Source organism: Bufo bufo, chromosome 7 (assembly GCF_905171765.1).
Source record: "Bufo bufo chromosome 7, aBufBuf1.1, whole genome shotgun sequence".
NCBI classification, from domain to species: domain Eukaryota; kingdom Metazoa; phylum Chordata; class Amphibia; order Anura; family Bufonidae; genus Bufo; species Bufo bufo.
The window spans coordinates 10,782,945-10,801,948 of record NC_053395.1 but is presented as its reverse complement, the minus strand read 5'-3'; the positions used below and the strand labels follow the sequence as shown (position 1 = coordinate 10,801,948).

Here is a 19,004-nt window from a genome sequence, read left to right as displayed (position 1 = left end):
TCACCCCCATTTCTTTGGAATAATAAAAAATGCATATAAAAATATAAACACCATGGTTATCGCCGCCTCCACTATTAAAATATACAAATATTTTTCCAATTAGCTTTTTTTTCATTGCTTCTCTTACCCAAAAAAATGTAATAAAATGTGTTCAAAAAGTCACACACACTCCAATGGCAAAAACGACAGATCAGAAAGTGAAAGCGCAGGTCCCGCAGCCTCGTCTGGTGTGAACATTCCCCTCACCCCGCAGACATGACTAATTAACCCTTCAGGAGCGCAGATACTCTTCCTGTCCTGGGGGGCAGACCTGAGCAGTCGATCCTGCGGGGTGGTTACTGGGGTAACTGCCCTCCTGCCCGCTGTAGCCCCGCCCCTCTGTGACGAGCCTCGTGCCGCTTGCCGTGGGCTCTGTCACCATGGAAACACAAAAAAGCTGGTGACGTCTGTGGAGAGTTGCATCGGATTGGGTGATTACTGTGCCTGTGATGACGTCACAGTTCTTCGCACCTCGTCCTGCCTCCTTCACCCTGGAAGCCGTTGACGTCACAGCAACCGGAAGAGCCGTTACCTGGCCGGTGCAGGGGGTCTGCGGAGGGCGCGATGCTCTGCAGAGGACTGGGAGCCGCAGTCGGTAGTGAGAGGCCGCCTGCTGTGATGGGGAAGGGGTAACAGGGAGGGGGGTGCAGCCTGCGGTGCGGCGGGTGAGGGGTTAACGGAAGCGGCTGACAGCTCGCGGCATGAATATGTATAGGGGGGGATGATCACGTGTCCCGCCCGTCACCCGCCCCCCTCACACCCTGCATCATCCTCTGCAGAGCCGGCACTGAACCCAGAGCCGCCGAGCGGTAAGACCCTGACAGGGAGCCCGCCGTGCCGCCCCCTGTACCCAGCCCAGTGCCCCCTTCCCGTATCCCCCCTGTACCGAGCGTGCTGCGCTCCCCCCCCCCCCTACCAAACCCATTGCCCCCTGTAACCTGCCTAGTGCCCCCGTACCCAACCCAGTGCCAGAGTACCCAGCCCACTGCCCCCTGCCACCCAAACACCTAGCCGGGAACCACCACTGCCACCTATACACCCAGCCGGGCACTGCCACCTATACACGCAGCTGGGCACCACCACTGCCACCTATACACCCAGCTGGGCACCACCACTCTCCACCTATACACACAGCTGGGCACCATTACTGCCACCTATACACCCAGCTGGGCACCATTACTGCCACCTATACATACAGCCGGGCACCACTGCCACCTATACACCCAGCCGGGCACCACTGCCACCTATACACCCAGCACCACCACTGCCACCTATACACACAGCTGGGCACCACCACTGCCACCTATACACCCAGCACCACCACTGCCACCTATACACACAGCTGGGCACCATTACTGGCACCTATACACACAGCCGGGCACCACCACTGCCACCTATACACACAGCCGGGCACCACCACTGCCACCTATACACACAGCCGGGCACTGTCACCTATACACACAGCCGGGCACTGTCACCTATACACACAGCCGGGCACTGTCACCTATACACACAGCCGGGCACCACCACTGCCACCTATACACACAGCTGGGCACTGCCACCTATACACCCAGCACCACCACTGCCACCTATACACACAGCTGGGCACCACCACTGCCACCTATACACACAGCTGGGCACTGCCACCTATACACCCAGCACCACCACTGCCACCTATACACACAGCCGGGCACCACCACTGCCACCTATACACACAGCTGGGCACCACCACTGCCACCTATACACCCAGCCGGGCACCACTGCCACCTATACACCCAGCACCACCACTGCCACCTATACACACAGCTGGGCACCACCACTGCCACCTATACACCCAGCACCACCACTGCCACCTATACACACAGCTGGGCACCATTACTGCCACCTATACACACAGCCGGGCACCACCACTGCCACCTATACACACAGCCGGGCACCACCACTGCCACCTATACACACAGCCGGGCACTGCCACCTATACACACAGCCGGGCACTGTCACCTATACACACAGCCGGGCACTGTCACCTATACACACAGCCGGGCACTGTCACCTATACACACAGCTGGGCACCACCACTGCCACCTATACACACAGCTGGGCACTGCCACCTATACACCCAGCACCACCACTGCCACCTATACACACAGCTGGGCACCACCACTGCCACCTATACACCCAGCACCACCACTGCCACCTATACACACAGCTGGGCACCATTACTGGCACCTATACACACAGCCGGGCACCACCACTGCCACCTATACACACAGCTGGGCACCACCACTGCCACATATACACCCAGCACCACCACTGCCACCTATACACACAGCCGGGCACCACCACTGCCACCTATACACACAGCCGGGCACTGTCACCTATACACACAGCTGGGCACCACCACTGCCACCTATACACACAGCTGGGCACTGCCACCTATACACCCAGCACCACCACTGCCACCTATACACACAGCTGGGCACCACCACTGCCACCTATACACCCAGCACCACCACTGCCACCTATACACACAGCTGGGCACCATTACTGCCACCTATACACACAGCCGGGCACCACCACTGCCACCTATACACACAGCTGGGCACCACCACTGCCACCTATACACCCAGCACCACCACTGCCACCTATACACACAGCCGGGCACCACCACTGCCACCTATACACACAGCCGGGCACTGTCACCTATACACACAGCTGGGCACCATTACTGCCACCTATACACACAGCCGGGCACCACCACTGCCACCTATACACCCAGCACCACCACTGCCACCTATACACACAGCTGGGCACCACCACTGCCACCTATACACCCAGCACCACCACTGCCACCTATACACACAGCCGGGCACCACCACTGCCACCTATACACACAGCCGGGCACTGTCACCTATACACACAGCTGGGCACCATTACTGCCACCTATACACACAGCCGGGCACCACCACTGCCACCTATACACCCAGCACCACCACTGCCACCTATACACACAGCTGGGCACCACCACTGCCACCTATACACCCAGCACCACCACTGCCACCTATACACACAGCTGGGCACCATTACTGCCACCTATACACACAGCTGGGCACCATTACTGCCACCTATACACACAGCCGGGCACCACCACTGCCACCTATACACACAGCTGGGCACTGCCACCTATACACACAGCTGGGCACCATTACTGCCACCTATACACACAGCCGGGCACCACCACTGCCACCTATACACACAGCCGGACACTGCCACCTATACACACAGCTGGGCACTGCCACCTATACACACAGCTGGGCACTGCCACCTATACACACAGCTGGGCACCATTACTGCCACCTATACACACAGCCGGGCACCACCACTGCCACCTATACACACATCTGGGCACTGTCACCTATACACACAGCTGGGCACCACCACTGCCACCTATACACCCAGCACCACCACTGCCACCTATACACACAGCCGGGCACTGTCACCTATACACACAGCTGGGCACCACCACTGCCACCTATACACCCAGCACTGCCACCTATACACACAGCCGGGCACCATTACTGCCAAATATACACACAGCCGGACACTGCCACCTATACACACAGCCGGACACTGCCACCTATACACACAGCCGGACACTGCCACCTATACACACAGCTGGGCACTGCCACCTATACACACAGCTGGGCACCACCACTGTCACCTATACACACAGCTGGGCACCACCACTGCCACCTATACACCCAGCACCACCACCTATACACACAGCCGGGCACTGTCACCTATACACACAGCCGGGCACCACCACTGCCATCTATACACACAGCTGGGCACTGCCACCTATACACCCAGCACCACCACTGTCACCTATACACACAGCCTGGCACTGTCACCTATACACACAGCTGGGCACCACCACTGCCATCTATACACACAGCCGGGCACCACCACTGCCATCTATACACACCGCCTGTTGGTGTCACCTGCTCATGGGTCCCGTACACTCAGTCCTGTGGCGCCATCCATGTCACATTGAGGATGATTCACATTGGCGTCACCCCCTGACTGATGACTACACAGTGCCCCTTATTGCCCCCTCCTGAACCTGCACACATGGCACGGGGCCCAGTCACAGCTGCCCCTCCCCCGCTCGATGACTCTTGCAGCTGAGGTGCCGTTCATGCTTCCGTATGAAGGTCTGGTGCCGGATTATCGGACTGGTCCTGTGCGGCGCCCGCGTGTCTTCCCGCAGTTATGGCGATTGGCACTTTGATTGTTCCGTGTTTTTTAGCTTTGGTTTTCTCGCCGCAGGTCGTGGGAAGTGATTGAGAAGCGTCAGAAGATCCGCGGGGCCCCTTCCGCCCCCCACCCTACAAGGAGCCGCTCTACATGCCCCTGCAGCTGCCGACCATGAATTTCCGCAGTCACCGGCTTCTACGCCGCTCACCGCCCCCACCCCCGACTCTCTCCACTAAACCCGCGGCGGTGGGCGGAGCCTCCAGCCTGGGCAGCATAGCGCAGATCAGCCCATGCCTCTACCTCTCCAGCGGGAATGCGGCGGGCAGCCGCCACCTAGTCTACGCCCGCAACGTCACCTGCATCGTCAACGCCACCCTGGAGATCCCCAACTCCAACTGGCCGGATGTAGACTATGTCAAAGTGCCCGTGCCCGACTTACCGCACGCCCCCCTCGCCCTTTACTTTGATTCCGTGGCCGACCGCATCCACCAGAACGGGAAAAGGAACGGCAGGACACTGGTCCACTGTGTGGCGGGGGTCAGCCGCTCGGCCACGCTCTGCATCGCCTACCTGATGAAGTACCACCGCCTGTCCTTGCTGGACGCCCACCAGTGGGTGAAGACCAGGAGACCGGTGGTCCGGCCCAACGCCGGCTTCTGGCAGCAGCTGATTCAGTACGAGAAGAAGCTCTTCGGCAAAAACACGGTGAGGCTGGTGCCGTCCCCGCTCGGACTCATCCCAGACATATACGAGAGGGAGACCCGCAACCTGATCCCCGTCTGGGGCTTCAGATAAAGACACTGCAAGGGTTAAAGGACAATCGCTGGCGCTACAACGTATCCGGCCCCCCAAGACACAGTGGACACTTTGAAACCCCTCCCCCTTAAAGGGCCACTCCAGTCTTCTGTACGTAAAGTTCTGGCACTTTCTGATAGACTTATCAAGATCTCTGTTTGTGGTCAGTGAACGGAAACATTGTTACAGTGAATGTTCGGAGACAATTGTGAGAAGTATTGGGTGTAAAGCATGGCCAGCGAGATGAAGTCGGCGCCTGCCGTAGATCTGCGCCACTTTCACGTTCTTAATAAATTTGGCTTAAAACCATATCCCCTTGTGGGGGGGGCGCACACCCCCTCTTCAGATTTGCTGGTCCCGAATTCAGTAGATTCCACCCAAAACTGGTCTAAACAGCTTAGTAAACGTGGGCCAGTGTTTCCGTTCACTGACAGCAAGCATGGAGTGACTGGAATCTGCGCGCCACCAGATACAGTAGATGTTATTGTATGAAGGGCGGTGCGCGCGTCCGCTTACTGGCACAGATTGCGGGGCGCAGCCCCTTCCCTATAGCAACCTTATTTTCGGGGCGATAGTGTATATTTCTAAATAAAGTAATTTTAACAAAAATCTACAAGAAAAATTGTTTATTTACAAAAAACACGAACCAGATTAAAAAAAACAAACATGGCGACAAACAGAACAGACCATGTGACAGTGCGGGGGGGGGGGGGGGGTCAGGATTTGACTACAACTCCCAGCATACACTGGTAGCCTTCAGCTCTCGGGGCATGATGGGGGGTGTTGTAAGTCACCTTAAGTGACCAGTGGCGTGCGGTGCATGAGGCACAGAGAACCCCGCACCTCGCTGCCATCAGCAACCACTAGTGAGTTAATAGTTCAGATCGGTGGTTTGTCCCAGCACGCTCAGCTGGTTATTTGATGGGCGGCCGGGGATGGTTTTCGCGGCACAGGACGCAGACGCCTCCAGTTTTATGTACAAGAGATCGGATGGATTAACCCTTCAATCACTTTCCCCATCATCACTGATGATCCCCTTCAAGCTGGACCAGTCCATTGGTCTCTTTTTACGGGGGGGACCTTCTTCCCCTTCAGAGTCAGATCCCATAGTTTTCCGGTAGGGGGAGGCTTCACGGGTTGGGGATGGCCGATAGGGGGTCCGGGTGTTACAGCGTCGAGGTCGTCCTGCAGGAGATAGGGGCTGTCATGAGATGGCAGTGTATGGTGCAAACATGATCTCCCACAATGCAACTGTGTAAAGATAATGAACGCGCAAAGGACAAGAAACCAACAGAAGAGTGAACGCAGCTCTGGATGTGACTGGAGTACAAGTCGTGAAAACAGCCATTCATTTCATAGTATATAGTCAGCAGAACATTTATATGACACAGAGCTCCAAATCTGCAGCCACCACTAGGGTGAGCTCACTGCCTACAGATCATACAGTCACCACTAGAGGGAGCTCAGTGCCTACAGATTATACAGTCACCACTAGAGGGAGCTCACTACATACAGATTATACAGTCACCACTAGAGGGAGCTCACTACATACAGATTATACAGCCACCACTAGGGGGAGCTCACTATATACAGATTATACAGCCACCACTAGGGGGAGCTCACTATATACAGATTATACAGCCACCACTAGAGGGAGCTCACTACATACAGATTATACAGCCACCACTAGAGGGAGCTCACTACATACAGATTATACAGCCACCACTAGAGGGAGCTCACTACATACAGATTATACAGCCACCACTAGAGGGCAGCAATAGATGGAGTTCACCAGTACAGCATAGCCCCGCCCACGCTAGTTGATACTAGTCGTGACGTCACTGGGCCGGCGGTAAACAGTGAGAAGGCCGCGGCGCTGCTGGAGCGCCGCTGCCTTCTCAAACAGCTGATCGGCAGGGGTCCCAGGTGTCGGACCCCTGCCGATCAGAAGCTGATGATCTATCCAGAGGATAGATCATCAGTTAAATGAAAGTGCAGAACCCCTTTAAGGTCTCTTTCACGAAAAATGTGCGGGTGCGTTGCGGGAACACCTGCGATTTTTCCGCACGAGTGCAAAACATTGTAATGCGTTTTGCACTCGCGTGAGAAAAATCGCGCGTATTTGGTACCCAAACCCGAACTTCTTCACAGAAGGGATCGGTGTTCTGTAGATTGTATTATTTCCCCTTATAACATGGTTGCACTCTGAATACAGAGTGCATAGTAAAACAGCGCTGGAGGGGTTAAAAAAAATAATAAATAAAATAAATTTAACTCGCCTTAGTCCACTTGATCGCGATGCCCGGCATCTCCTTCTGTCTTCACTGATCTCTGTGCAGCAACAGGACCTTTGGTGACGTCCCTCCAGTCATCACATGATCCGTCACCATGGTAAAAGATCATGTGATGACCGGAGTGATGTCACCAAAGGTCCTGTTCAGCAACGTCACCAAAGGTCCTGTTCAGCAACGTCACCAAAGGTCCTGTTCAGCAAAGGAGACAGAAGAGATGCCGGGCCGCGATCAAGTGGACTAAGGTGAGTTAAATTATATTTTTTTAACCCCTCCAGCGCTGTTTTACTATGCACTCTGTATTCAGAATGCTATTATTTTCCCTTATAACCATGTTATAAGGGAAAATAATAATGATCGGGTCTCCATCCCGATCGTCACCTAGCAACCGTGCGTGAAAATCGCACCGCATCCGCACTTGCTTGCGATTTTCACGCAGCCCCATTCATTTCTATGGGGCCTGCGTTACGTGAAAAACGCACAAAGAGGAGCATGCTGCGATTTTCACGCAACGCACAAGTGATGCGTGAAAATCACCGCTCGTGTGCACAGCCCCATAGAAATGAATGGGTCGGTATTCAGTGCGGGTGCAACGCGTTTAATCCGAAGCGGAAATCTCGCCCGTGTGAGAGGGGCCTAAGTGTTCTATGACTGGCAGCAGTGGTCTCACCGGCGGTCGCGATGATGTTGCTGGTGTCCAGTTCCGCCAGCTCTGCCGCCTCCTCCCTCTTCAGCCGCACCACTCGGCATTTCTCCAGAGACGGCTTCCCTGCATGGCGAGATCAGGCTCCTGGTCATCACACAGGCTGCCCTCGGCCCCGCCCCCACCGCCATGACCCCATCGCTCACCTTTCACCCCCAAGTCCTCCAGCTCCTTCTTCAGGACCTCTGCCATGGACTTCACAGAGCGGCAGTCCTGCAGCAGCTTCTTGTAGTTCCTGCGGGCGCCACAGGTCAGGATGTACTTCTTGAGGCGGAGGATGGAGGGGTGCTCCATCTTGGAGGTGCTCTGAGAAGAGACAGACATGTCGGACCCCCGCCTTCCTCCGCCGCTCCCCTCCCCCGGACTCACCTGCTGGGCGCTGCTCTTCCCTTTGGTGCTGGGCTCGGAGTCGTCGCTCTCTCCATCCTTCTTCTTGGCTCCTTCCTCGTCGCTGTCCTGGGAGTCGCTCTCCTCCTTGGCGCTCTTTTTGCCCTTCCCGCCCGTCTCTTTACCTTTATTGGCTGCCATCTTGGGCTTCTTTGCCGTCTCCTCATCACTGTCTGTATTCAGGTCACTCTCGCTGTCACTCTTTGATGTCTTTTTACTAGCATGTCTCTTTTCTTCTTCGCTATCCTTCTTTGACACTCTCTTCCCTGCACTCTCTTCCTCACTATCACTGTCTTTCTTCGGAGCCTTTTTCGTTGACACTCTCTTCCCTGCACTCTCCTCCTCACTATCTCCGTCTCTATTTGATGCTGAACTCTCCTCACTATCAGCAGCTCTCTTTCCTGCACTCTCTTCCTCCTCACTGTCGCTGTCTCTCTTAGTAGATTTCTTAGTCGCTCTCTTTCCTGCGCTCTCTTCCTCCTCACTGTCGCTGTCTTTCTTAGTAGATTTCTTAGTCCCTCTCTTTCCTGCGCTCTCTTCCTCAGTAGATTTCTTAGTCGCTCTCTTTCCTGCGCTCTCTTCCTCAGTAGATTTCTTAGTCGCTCTCTTTCCTGCGCTCTCTTCCTCTTCACTGTCGCTGTCTCTCTTAGTAGATTTCTTAGTCGCTCTCTTTCCTGCGCTCTCTTCCTCAGTAGATTTCTTAGTCGCTCTCTTTCCTGCACTCTCTTCCTCCTCACTGTCGCTGTCTCTCTTAGTAGATTTCTTAGTCGCTCTCTTTCCTGCGCTCTCTTCCTCAGTAGATTTCTTAGTCGCTCTCTTTCCTGCACTCTCTTCCTCTTCACTGTCGCTGTCTCTCTTAGTAGATTTCTTAGTCGCTCTCTTTCCTGCGCTCTCTTCCTCCTCACTGTCGCTGTCTCTCTTAGTAGATTTCTTAGTCGCTCTCTTTCCTGCGCTCTCTTCCTCCTCACTGTCGCTGTCTCTCTTAGTAGATTTCTTAGTCGCTCTCTTTCCTGCGCTCTCTTCCTCCTCACTGTCTTTCTTAGTAGATTTCTTAGTCGCTCTCTTTCCTGCGCTCTCTTTCACTTGCGCTCTCTTTCCCTTGACCCGAGGCCCGCTCTCAGGTTTTGCAGCTCTTTTCCCTTTTCCTGCCTTTTTCTTGCGCTCTAATTCTTCCCAATCACTCTCACTGTCTGTCTCATTTTTCGGAGCGCTCTTCGCTGCCCTGGCTTTCTTTTTTCTGTTCTCGCTGTCACGCGCGCTCTCTTTCTTAGTGGGCTCCTCGCTGTCAGAGTCCTGCGGTCTCACGGCTGTCACCTCCATCTCGCTGTCACTGCTGGACTCGGAGACGCTCTTTTGCCTTCTGGCAGTTGCTTTCCTCTCGTCTCCAATATCATCTGCATCTTCCTCTGCGCTCTCTCGGACGGTCTCTTTGCCTCTCTTAGGCGTTGTCTTTACCCTCCTCTTAAAGGCGGCCGTCTCTTCCGTTTTTGCTGGAGACTCGGGGGAACTTGCTGACAGTCTCTTGATGTCTCGCCGCTCGATCCCAGAATCCTCCTCGGACTCGTCTGGAAGAGACAGTAAAATCGGACACGGGGACAACTAACCGCCGCGCTGTGGGAGGGGCCCAGTGAGACGGATGCCCCGCCTCCAAGCTGCAATAAGGCCAGGCGGAGCAACAGAGGAATAATCCCGCGTTAACCCCTCACGTCCCATGTGCTTTTTATTGACTGTGGGTCTGTGCCAAAGCGTCTCACAGCTGAGGGTTTGTCACAATGTGAGCAGCGTCCCAATCCTCCGAGCTCGGCACTGTAACGCCCCCTCAGCTGTGTGCAGGGTGAGGTCTCCTACCGTCCGGCCTCTTGCGCCTCTTCCCCGGGGGCTCCCCCTCCTCCCCGTCGGTGCGCCCCCTCTTCTGCACCTTCATAATCAGCGGCTCGTCGTCGCTGGCTTCTTCCTGTGAGGAAAGGGTTAAAAAATGGGGGCGCCTCTTAAAGGAGAAGTCACGAAGCCCTACACTCCAGTCACATCCAAAGCTGCTAGCAGGATGGTCCCCCAGAGGCCCCGCCCCCTTCACCTGCATCCTCAGTAGCTCCTCCTCCACGATCTTCTTCAGGATCTGGCGCTCCGGGGGGCTCAGCGCTGATCGGCCGCAGTGAGCCAGGAACTTGGCGCGCACCGTGGACTGCGACAGGACGCTGCGGGCGAGAGTGCGACAGGTCACGTGACCGGTCCACGCCATGACATCACACACACTCCAGTACAAACTATGATGTCACTGTATATCAGGTGGGCTATGACGTCATACCAGAGCCTGTGACGTCACTGTATGTAGTACATGGGCTATGACGTCATACGACTCACCACATACAGTCACGCCACAGGGTGCCGCGTATACCAGGCGAACAGAAACGTCACTGGCGCAGTGCCGCTTTATTATGACGTCATAGGCCCCATCACAAGTCGATGACGTCACGTGACAGTCACTCGGTCTCCTCACCTGAGATCCGAGGTCTGCTCGAAAAGCCCCCGGGTGAAGAGCCGCATCTCCCGCTCCACAGCTCCCGCCATGTTTAAACCAACGCCTCCGTGGTAGAGGCTCCGCCCACCAGCCTCTCATTGGTCCGGAACCTCCTGTTGACTGCTGATTGGTAGGCGGTAAGAGGAAGCAGAACTCGGAGATCCTGATTGGATGACATTCAACCCCCGCCCATTTGGTTGTGTAGAGGCCGCCATTTTACCGGAGTTTAGAACTCGTTCCAATCATATCTACGGGCTGCTTCTCAGGAAGTGACGTCACGTTACCACAGGGATGTGGGCGGGGATTGTCGTCCTGGAAGCGGAGCGGTAAGAGTAATTATTACTGTACAGTCCGAGGGGCCATAAGTCCCAGCATGCCTCCCTGTCACATGGTTAGCTGAGTGCTCAGTGGGAGAAGTGGCGCGGTTACCCATAGCAACCAATCGGGTCTCTGCTTTCATTTTCCAATGCGCCTCTGAGACATTAGAGCGGGGATCTGATTGGCTGCTCACGAGGCATGCTGGGAGTTGTAGTTTATCCTCACCTGGAGAGGCAGAGGCTGTAGATGGCTGCCCTGGGAGGTGAGGAAACTGATGAGGGGTTGTCACCCGGCTTCCCCAGACCCCTGCGTGTAAGGCCTGCCCCAGTATACTTCAGAGGTCCAGGAGTATAGTCCCTGGGAGCTGGAATGGCAGCCATATTAGTTTTCTTCGCAATCCTTGATACGACAAGGGTTTATATCCCCTGGAGTCTATTACAGGAAACCGGCCCTTTAAATCCATGGCTTGTTAGGTTTGATATCGCCTTACTGACTGTTTCCTTCTGTTCTGCAGTGAGGATGAATGGCGAGGCTGACGGGGAGGTCGATTACAAGAGGAAGTACAAGAACCTTAAGCGCAAGCTCAAGTTCCTCGTCTACGTGAGTGCCGGACAATGCGCTGCAGGCAGATTCAGGGTTAAGGGGGTATAGACTCTACGGCCCTGATTTATCAAGATCAGCGTGCGCTAAAACCGTACGGCCCTGAGTTATCAAGATCAGCGTGCGCTAAAACCGTACGGCCCTGATTTATCAAGATCAACGTGCGCTAAAACCGTACGGCCCTGGTTTATCAAGATCAACGTGCGCTAAAACCGTACGGCCCTGGTTTATCAAGATCAGCGTGTGCTAATATTGTACGGCCCTGATTTATCAAGATCAACATGCGCTAATGCCGTATGGCCCTGATTTATCAAGATCGACGTGCGCTAATACCGTACGGCCCTGATTTATCAAGATCAGCGTGCGCTAATACCGTATGGCCCTGATTTATCTAGATCAGCGTGCGCTAATACCGTATGCCTTGATTTATTAAGATCAGCGTGCGCTAAAACCGTACAGCCCTGATTTATTAAGATCAGCGTGCGCTAAAACCGTACAGCCCTGAGTTATCAAGATCAACGTGCGCTAAAACCGTACAGCCCTGAGTTATCAAGATCAACGTGCGCTAAAACCGTACGGCCCTGGTTTATCAAGATCAGCGTGTGCTAATACCGTACGGCCCTGATTTATCAAGATCAACATGCGCTAATGCCGTATGGCCCTGATTTATCAAGATCGACGTGCGCTAATACCGTACGGCCCTGATTTATCTAGATCAGCGTGCGCTAATACCGTATGGCCCTGATTTATCTAGATCAGTGTGCACTAAAACCGTACGGCCTTGATTTATTAAGATCAGCGTGCGCTAAAACCGTACAGCCCTGATTTATTAAGATCAGCGTGCGCTAAAACCGTACAGCCCTGAGTTATCAAGATCAACGTGCGCTAAAACCGTACAGCCCTGAGTTATCAAGATCAACGTGCGCTAAAACCGTACGGCCCTGGTTTATCAAGATCAGCGTGCGCTAATACCGTACGGCCCTGATTTATCAAGATCGACGTGCGCTAATACGTACGGCCCTGATTTATCAAGATCAGCGTGCGCTAATACCGTATGGCCCTGATTTATCTAGATCAGCGTGCACTAAAACCGTACGGCCTTGATTTATTAAGATCAGCGTGCGCTAAAACCGTACAGCCCTGATTTATTAAGATCAGCGTGCGCTAAAACCGTACAGCCCTGATTTATTAAGATCAGCGTGCGCTAAAACCGTACAGCCCTGAGTTATCAAGATCAACGTGCGCTAAAACCGTACAGCCCTGAGTTATCAAGATCAACGTGCGCTAAAACCGTACGGCCCTGGTTTATCAAGATCAGCGTGCGCTAATACCGTACGGCCCTGATTTATCAAGATCGACGTGCGCTAATACGTACGGCCCTGATTTATCAAGATCAGCGTGCGCTAATACCGTATGGCCCTGATTTATCTAGATCAGCGTGCACTAAAACCGTACGGCCTTGATTTATTAAGATCAGCGTGCGCTAAAACCGTACAGCCCTGATTTATTAAGATCAGCGTGCGATAAAACCGTACAGCCCTGATTTATCAAGATCAGCGTGCGCTAAAACCACTCATGATGAAGACAGTGCTGTCGGAGGAGGCGTCTCACTTATGATGAGGTGCGGGCTTCCTCCGGCAGTCCGTAATCGCCAGTTTCTGGGGTAAATAATGACTAATGCGCCTGCTACTAGGTTTATAAAATGTCAGAAAACAAGGTTTAGGAGAATCTTGACCCCCCAACGTCTCCAGGAAGGCAGCGTGGCACTGAGTGGGCGCAGCACACACTGCAGGGGCTAACAGGAAAGCAGCAGAATTGTGAATGCAGCTGTGGCTGTGACTAGAGCATAATGGGTAGCAGGTTCTTGTATCTCTGTATTTAGGAGCAAGAATGTTTCCAGGAGGAGCTACGGAGGGCCCAGAGGAAGCTGCTGAAAGTCTCCAGAGATAAGAGGTAACAGAGGCCAATGAGCAGAGCATTGTGGGATGGTGCCGCCAGCTTACCCACCGCCTTACCCCTCCCCCTCTTCTTTCTCCGCCAGCTTCCTACTGGACAGAATCCTTCAGTATGAGAACGTTGACGACGACTCGTCAGGTATGTGGGGCGAGATGAGCTGCGACAGGAGGGATAACTGAAGGTGGTAATCTGTGAGGGAGGTGGGAGTCAGGAAGAAACGGGGGCCGCAGGAACCAAGATGTCCGAGCCAATGGGGGAAAATTAATGTGATTGGGGGGGGGGGGGGGGGGGGAGACCTTGTATCAGCGCCTTTCAGGTCCCCGCAGACAGAGGTCGGGTCTTTCTAGGAGGAGTAACTGACTGTTCTTACAGATTCTGATATGACGGCGTCTTCAGACAACAGTGACACAGAGGGAGGACGTGATGTTGGCACCCCCACTGCCAGGAGGTGAGTCCAGAGGGTCGTCTCCGCCAGGCTGAACAGAGGAACAAGTGCCCCTTTTGTTGGTTCACTTTGCGATAATCACAAACCCCAAAGCTTATCACAAGCATCCTGCTAATCCGCCCAGAGCTCTGCTTCCTGTGGAACAATCGTTATTTACATCCCTGTCCTGACCTATGACATCTCACAGCTGAGGGTTTGTTACAGTTCACAATGTCTGTTAGTTGCGGAACATTTACTTTTGTCCTTCTTATTTATTATGCAGGAAGAGCAGTCCATCTGCCGGTCCGGCCTCCCCTCCCCCATCCTCCTCATCAGGCCTGTCCCTGCACGCGTCTGGGGGCCCCTACCTTAGCGCAGTGAGTATGATTGGCTGTTATCTCCGCTGGGCTGTCAGGGGGTTGGCCGCCGCCCCCCCCGCTGGGTTGTCAGGGGGTTGGCCGCAGCCCCCCGCTGGGCTTTCAGGGGGTTGGCCGCCGCCCCCCGCTGGGCTGTCAGGGGGTTGGCCGCCGCCCCCCCGCTGGGCTGTCAGGGGGTTGGCCGCCGCCCCCCCCCTGCTGGGCTGTCAGGGGGTTGGCCGCCGCCCCCCCCGCTGGGCTGTCAGGGGGTTGGCCGCCGCCCCCCCCGCTGGGCTGTCAGGGGGTTGGCCGCCGCTCCCCCGCTGGGCTGTCAGGGGGTTGGCCGCCGCTCCCCCGTTGGGCTGTCTGGGGGTTGGCCGCCGCTCCCCCGCTGGGCTGTCAGGGGGTTGGCCGCCGCCCCCCGCTGGGCTACTTTCTGTATTCTGCAGTTTATTGGTCTGGAGACCTTAAAGGCTATGGACACCTTTTGAGGACAATTTTGTTTTATGATTGCATTTTACTCATTTTAGGCTAAAAATCTTTTTTCCAATTGGTGATAACACTTCTCTAACGCACATTCTTATCAGTAAGATATGAATTGAGCTTTAACGAGTGTCGGGTCCGAGATCAGGAGCCGTCAGCTGAGCTGCCTGACGGAACACTGTGAAAATCCAGATCCTGCTGCTGGAGAATCTCAAGGCTGTACAGAGAAAGGGGTTAACATATTTTTTATTAAAATCTATTGAATTTTTTTTATTTTTAGCTCAAAATGAGTACAATGCAATAATAAAAAAAAATTGCCCCCAAAGGTGTACATAGCCTTAAATTCCCAGTAGACTCTGAAAGCAGGACCTGCTGGGGGTTGTAGTTCCACATTGCTGACCCAGCTGCTTGGGGTTGCGGGCGGCTCTATGGCCGCTATATTGCTGTCACATGACTTCTCCCCCTCCCCCCTGATCTTCTCTCCCTCATCCCATCTCATGATTTGTGTTTTTTCCCCTCCACCCTTCCCCCGTTCCATCAGATGAGCTCACCCCCCTACACCCCGTTCCCCTCGGAATATCTGGCTCCTATCCCCAACTCCACGTCCCCCAAACCCGAGCGAGTCAAGAGAGACAGAAAGAACCGCGGGGTTAAGCCCAGGAAACCTAAGGTACCTGTGAGACGAGCTGTGTGTGAGCATGTCCCCGCCGGCCACCATGACTGCCCGTCTAACCCATCTTCTCTCGTGCCTCCAGATGGCCCTCGGCTCGCCCTCTGGGGTCCTGCCCTTCAGTTCCCGATCATCCAGCCTTCCGCCGCTGTCCTCCTCAAGCAAGCACGCCCCACCCCCGCCCATCCTCAGCACGGTGCCACAGCAGATGTTCAGCGATGGCGGGGAGGGCAGCGGAGAAGAGGGGCCCCTGGATGGAGATGAGGAGGATGACCTGGTCATAGACATCCCTGAGTAAGGCCTGAACCTGCCGGCACGACCTGCACGGCTTCGAGGAGGGACTCCCATCATCTTTGCGGACTCCAGACTGTCTCATTTTATAAGATTTCCTCAGCCGGACGTTGACGAGGATCCAGTGACTGTACCGATCACGCGGGTGCATTGCATTGTGGGAGATGTAGTGTTAATATTGAGAACTGTATGGGGGGGTGGACTGGCCATAGACCCTACAGGGAAATCTCTGGGCGGCCTGATCCCTCCTCGCGGGTACATAACGACCTGTTGCTCCAGCGTTAATTAATGTAGGAGCATCGGGCTCTTATGTACCTGACCGCAGGGGCCCTCCCGAATTCATCTGCAGGACATTAACGCGGTTGTATACTGTGGTGAGGGCGGAGGTATTTGGTTCTGCGGGGGCGGTATTTTGTTCTGCACTATGGTATTGCTTGTGTTGTCCCATCTACTGTCAGTTTGGACCTACCTACAACATGGGGCCACTTTTTTTTTTCCGGGACCATTTGAAGTTCCCAGTCTGTCCCTGGTGTAATGGCTCCAGTAGATCTCATAGATCTCCTGCAGAGCACGCCCGCTGACCCGAATTACACCCTTCACCTCCTGCAGCACAGCAGAGCACGCCCACTGACCCGGTCACAGGACGGGTGGGAGTCCCGAGTGAGTTGCATTGTGGGAAATGGACGATGAAGCCCTACATCTCTCGCAGTGCAGCAGAGCATGCCCGGCGCACTCGCTCAGCCACCTCCTGCGCAGTGCAGTCTTCCAGACCTTGGTGCTGGATGTTGTTTTTTTTAACCTGATTTGTGAATTAATTGACTGTCTGAAAATGGAGTTGTGGCCCCCGGGGTTACACTTTCCAGCAGACGTGACGCTTGTTTACAAGGAGCCCGGAGGAGCCGCCCGCGACGGCGTTCTTCTGCCTCCGATTTATTTACAATGAATCTTTTTTCACTTTCGGTGCTGTGCATCCTGAAGTGAAGCTTGTAGCACCACCTGGTGGTGGCATGAGGGCACTGCGATTAAATCCTGCACAAACCTGAGGCTTCTTGTGTTTTCTTTCAGAATGAGGGTTTCTACCACAAATTATTTCTGCCGTTTTATTTTTTGCCACTAATAAATCACCAGAGTAAGCACTTACGTTTTTTTTTTTTGCCATCTGCATATTTAACCACATTCTGACCGGCAGTTTTTGCCCTCACGTATCTTCCTTACGGTATTTTTCCCATGTAGAGAAGGTCATGTTAACAGTCCTGAAAAAGGAGGATTTGAGGTTGGGTCCAAGCCGTTACCAGACTCTTCTGTCCCTCTGGAGTCCTGCATCTTCGCAAAGGATCGGCGAGTGGAAATCCACCTTGTCTGGTCCTTATCTGCCCCCAAATCTGCTGTTGGGGGACAATTGGGAGGCCCCCATATAGATGAGAGGACGTTCTTTCTAAAATCAGTGGGTTTGGCCAAGTTTGTCTACTGGCAATGACTTGGGCAGCTGTTGGCACCGCTCTTCGGGTCCTCACACACAGCAGCAGATGTCAGCTGAAAGTCCGAAAAATGAAACCCAGGAGGTTTTTGCTGCTAGCGTTTTGGTAATTAGGTGGACTTTTTTGGGTCTCTTATCACTGAATAATAGAGGGCAGGAGAGAAGTGGCAGAATCGTCACTGATCGAGAGAGGAGCTGCAGAATCATCACTGACCAGTAGAGGGCGGGAGAGGAGCTACAGAATCGTCACTGACCGGTAGAGGGCAGGAGAGGAGCTGCAGAATCATCACTGACCAGTAGAGGGCGGGAGAGGAGCTACAGAATCGTCACTGACCAGGAGAGGGCGGGAGAGGAGCTACAGAATCGTCACTGACCAGGAGAGGGAAGGAGAGGAGCTACAGAATCGTCACTGACCGGTAGAGGGCAGGAGAGGAGCGGCAGAATCATCACTGACCAGTAGAGGGCAGGAGAGGAGCTGCAGAATCGTCACTGACCAGTAGAGGGCAGGAGAGGAGCTACAGAATCGTCACTGACCGGTAGAGGGCAGGAGAGGAGCGGCAGAATCATCACTGACCAGTAGAGGGAAGGAGAGGAGCGGCAGAATCATCACTGACCGGTAGAGGGCGGGAGAGGAGCTACAGAATCGTCACTGACCGGTAGAGGGCAGGAGAGGAGCGGCAGAATAGTCACTGACCGGTAGAGGGAAGGAGAGGAGCTGCAGAATCGTCACTGACCAGTAGAGGGAAGGAGAGGAGCGGCAGAATCATCACTGACCGGTAGAGGGCAGGAGAGGAGCGGCAGAATCATCACTGACCAGTAGAGGGAAGGAGAGGAGCGGCAGAATCATCACTGACCGGTAGAGGGCAGGAGAGGAGCGGCAGAATCATCACTGACCGGTAGAGGGCAGAAGAGGAGCGGCAGAATCATCACTGACCGGTAGAGGGCAGGAGAGGAGCGGCAGAATCATCACTGACCGGTAGAGGGAAGGAGAGGAGCGGCAGAATCATCACTGACCGGTAGAGGGCAGGAGAGGAGCGGCAGAATCGTCACTGACCGGGAGAGGGCAGGAGAGGAGCGGCAGAATAGTCACTGACCAGTAGAGGGCAGGAGAGGAGCGGCAGAATAGTCACTGACCGGGAGAGGAGCGGCAGAATAGTCACTGACCGGTAGAGGAGCGGCAGAATAGTCACTGACCGGGAGAGGAGCAGCAGAATAGTCACTGACCGGGAGAGGAGCGGCAGAATAGTCACTGACCGGGAGAGGGAAGGAGAGGAGCTGCAGAATCGTCACTGACCAGTAGAAGGAAGGAGAGGAGCGGCAGAATAGTCACTGACCGGTAGAGGGCAGGAGAGGAGCGGCAGAATAGTCACTGACCGGTAGAGGAGCGGCAGAATAGTCACTGACCGGGAGAGGAGCGGCAGAATAGTCACTGACCGGGA

The 19,004-nt window shown here is 54.5% G+C and overlaps 3 protein-coding genes across 9 annotated transcripts; 2 read left to right on the top strand and 1 right to left on the bottom strand.

The window, feature by feature from the left end:
* Nucleotides 1-512: 512 nt before the first annotated feature.
* Nucleotides 513-5,694, top strand: DUSP14 (dual specificity phosphatase 14). Of its 2 annotated transcripts, none has more exons than XM_040440783.1 (2): nt 513-704; nt 4,369-5,694. In XM_040440783.1, exon 2 carries the CDS (start codon nt 4,447-4,449, stop codon nt 5,089-5,091), a length of 645 nt encoding a protein of 214 aa, XP_040296717.1. In that variant the 5' UTR covers nt 513-704; nt 4,369-4,446; the 3' UTR covers nt 5,092-5,694. The 2 variants fall into 2 exon arrangements, with proteins under 2 accessions (XP_040296717.1, XP_040296716.1); XM_040440782.1 differs by having other exon boundaries at nt 514-848; nt 4,369-5,693.
* Nucleotides 5,695-5,823: 129 nt separating this feature from the next.
* On the bottom strand, nt 5,824-11,070 carry HIRIP3 (HIRA interacting protein 3). Of its 5 annotated transcripts, none has more exons than XM_040440566.1 (10): nt 10,970-11,070; nt 10,547-10,667; nt 10,321-10,426; nt 9,202-10,037; nt 9,067-9,159; nt 8,779-8,964; nt 8,455-8,718; nt 8,232-8,391; nt 8,053-8,151; nt 5,824-6,276 (listed from the first exon to the last, which is right to left on the bottom strand). In XM_040440566.1, the coding sequence occupies exons 1-10, from the start codon at nt 11,038-11,040 to the stop codon at nt 6,095-6,097; spliced, it is 2,118 nt and encodes a 705-aa protein (XP_040296500.1). In that variant the 5' UTR covers nt 11,041-11,070; the 3' UTR covers nt 5,824-6,094. The 5 variants fall into 5 exon arrangements, with proteins under 5 accessions (XP_040296500.1, XP_040296501.1, XP_040296502.1 ...); XM_040440567.1 differs by having other exon boundaries at nt 9,067-9,510; nt 9,556-10,037; XM_040440568.1 differs by having other exon boundaries at nt 9,067-9,554; nt 9,654-10,037.
* A 159-nt stretch (nt 11,071-11,229) lies between these two features.
* Nucleotides 11,230-17,126, top strand: INO80E (INO80 complex subunit E). 2 transcript variants are annotated; one of them, XM_040440877.1, is made up of 8 exons: nt 11,230-11,316; nt 11,823-11,908; nt 13,791-13,861; nt 13,950-14,002; nt 14,237-14,312; nt 14,572-14,665; nt 15,669-15,797; nt 15,883-17,126. In XM_040440877.1, the coding sequence occupies exons 2-8, from the start codon at nt 11,828-11,830 to the stop codon at nt 16,093-16,095; spliced, it is 717 nt and encodes a 238-aa protein (XP_040296811.1). In that variant the 5' UTR covers nt 11,230-11,316; nt 11,823-11,827; the 3' UTR covers nt 16,096-17,126. The 2 variants fall into 2 exon arrangements, with proteins under 2 accessions (XP_040296811.1, XP_040296810.1); XM_040440876.1 differs by lacking the exon at nt 11,230-11,316 and adding an exon at nt 11,368-11,570.
* The last annotated feature ends 1,878 nt before the right edge of the window (nt 17,127-19,004 follow it).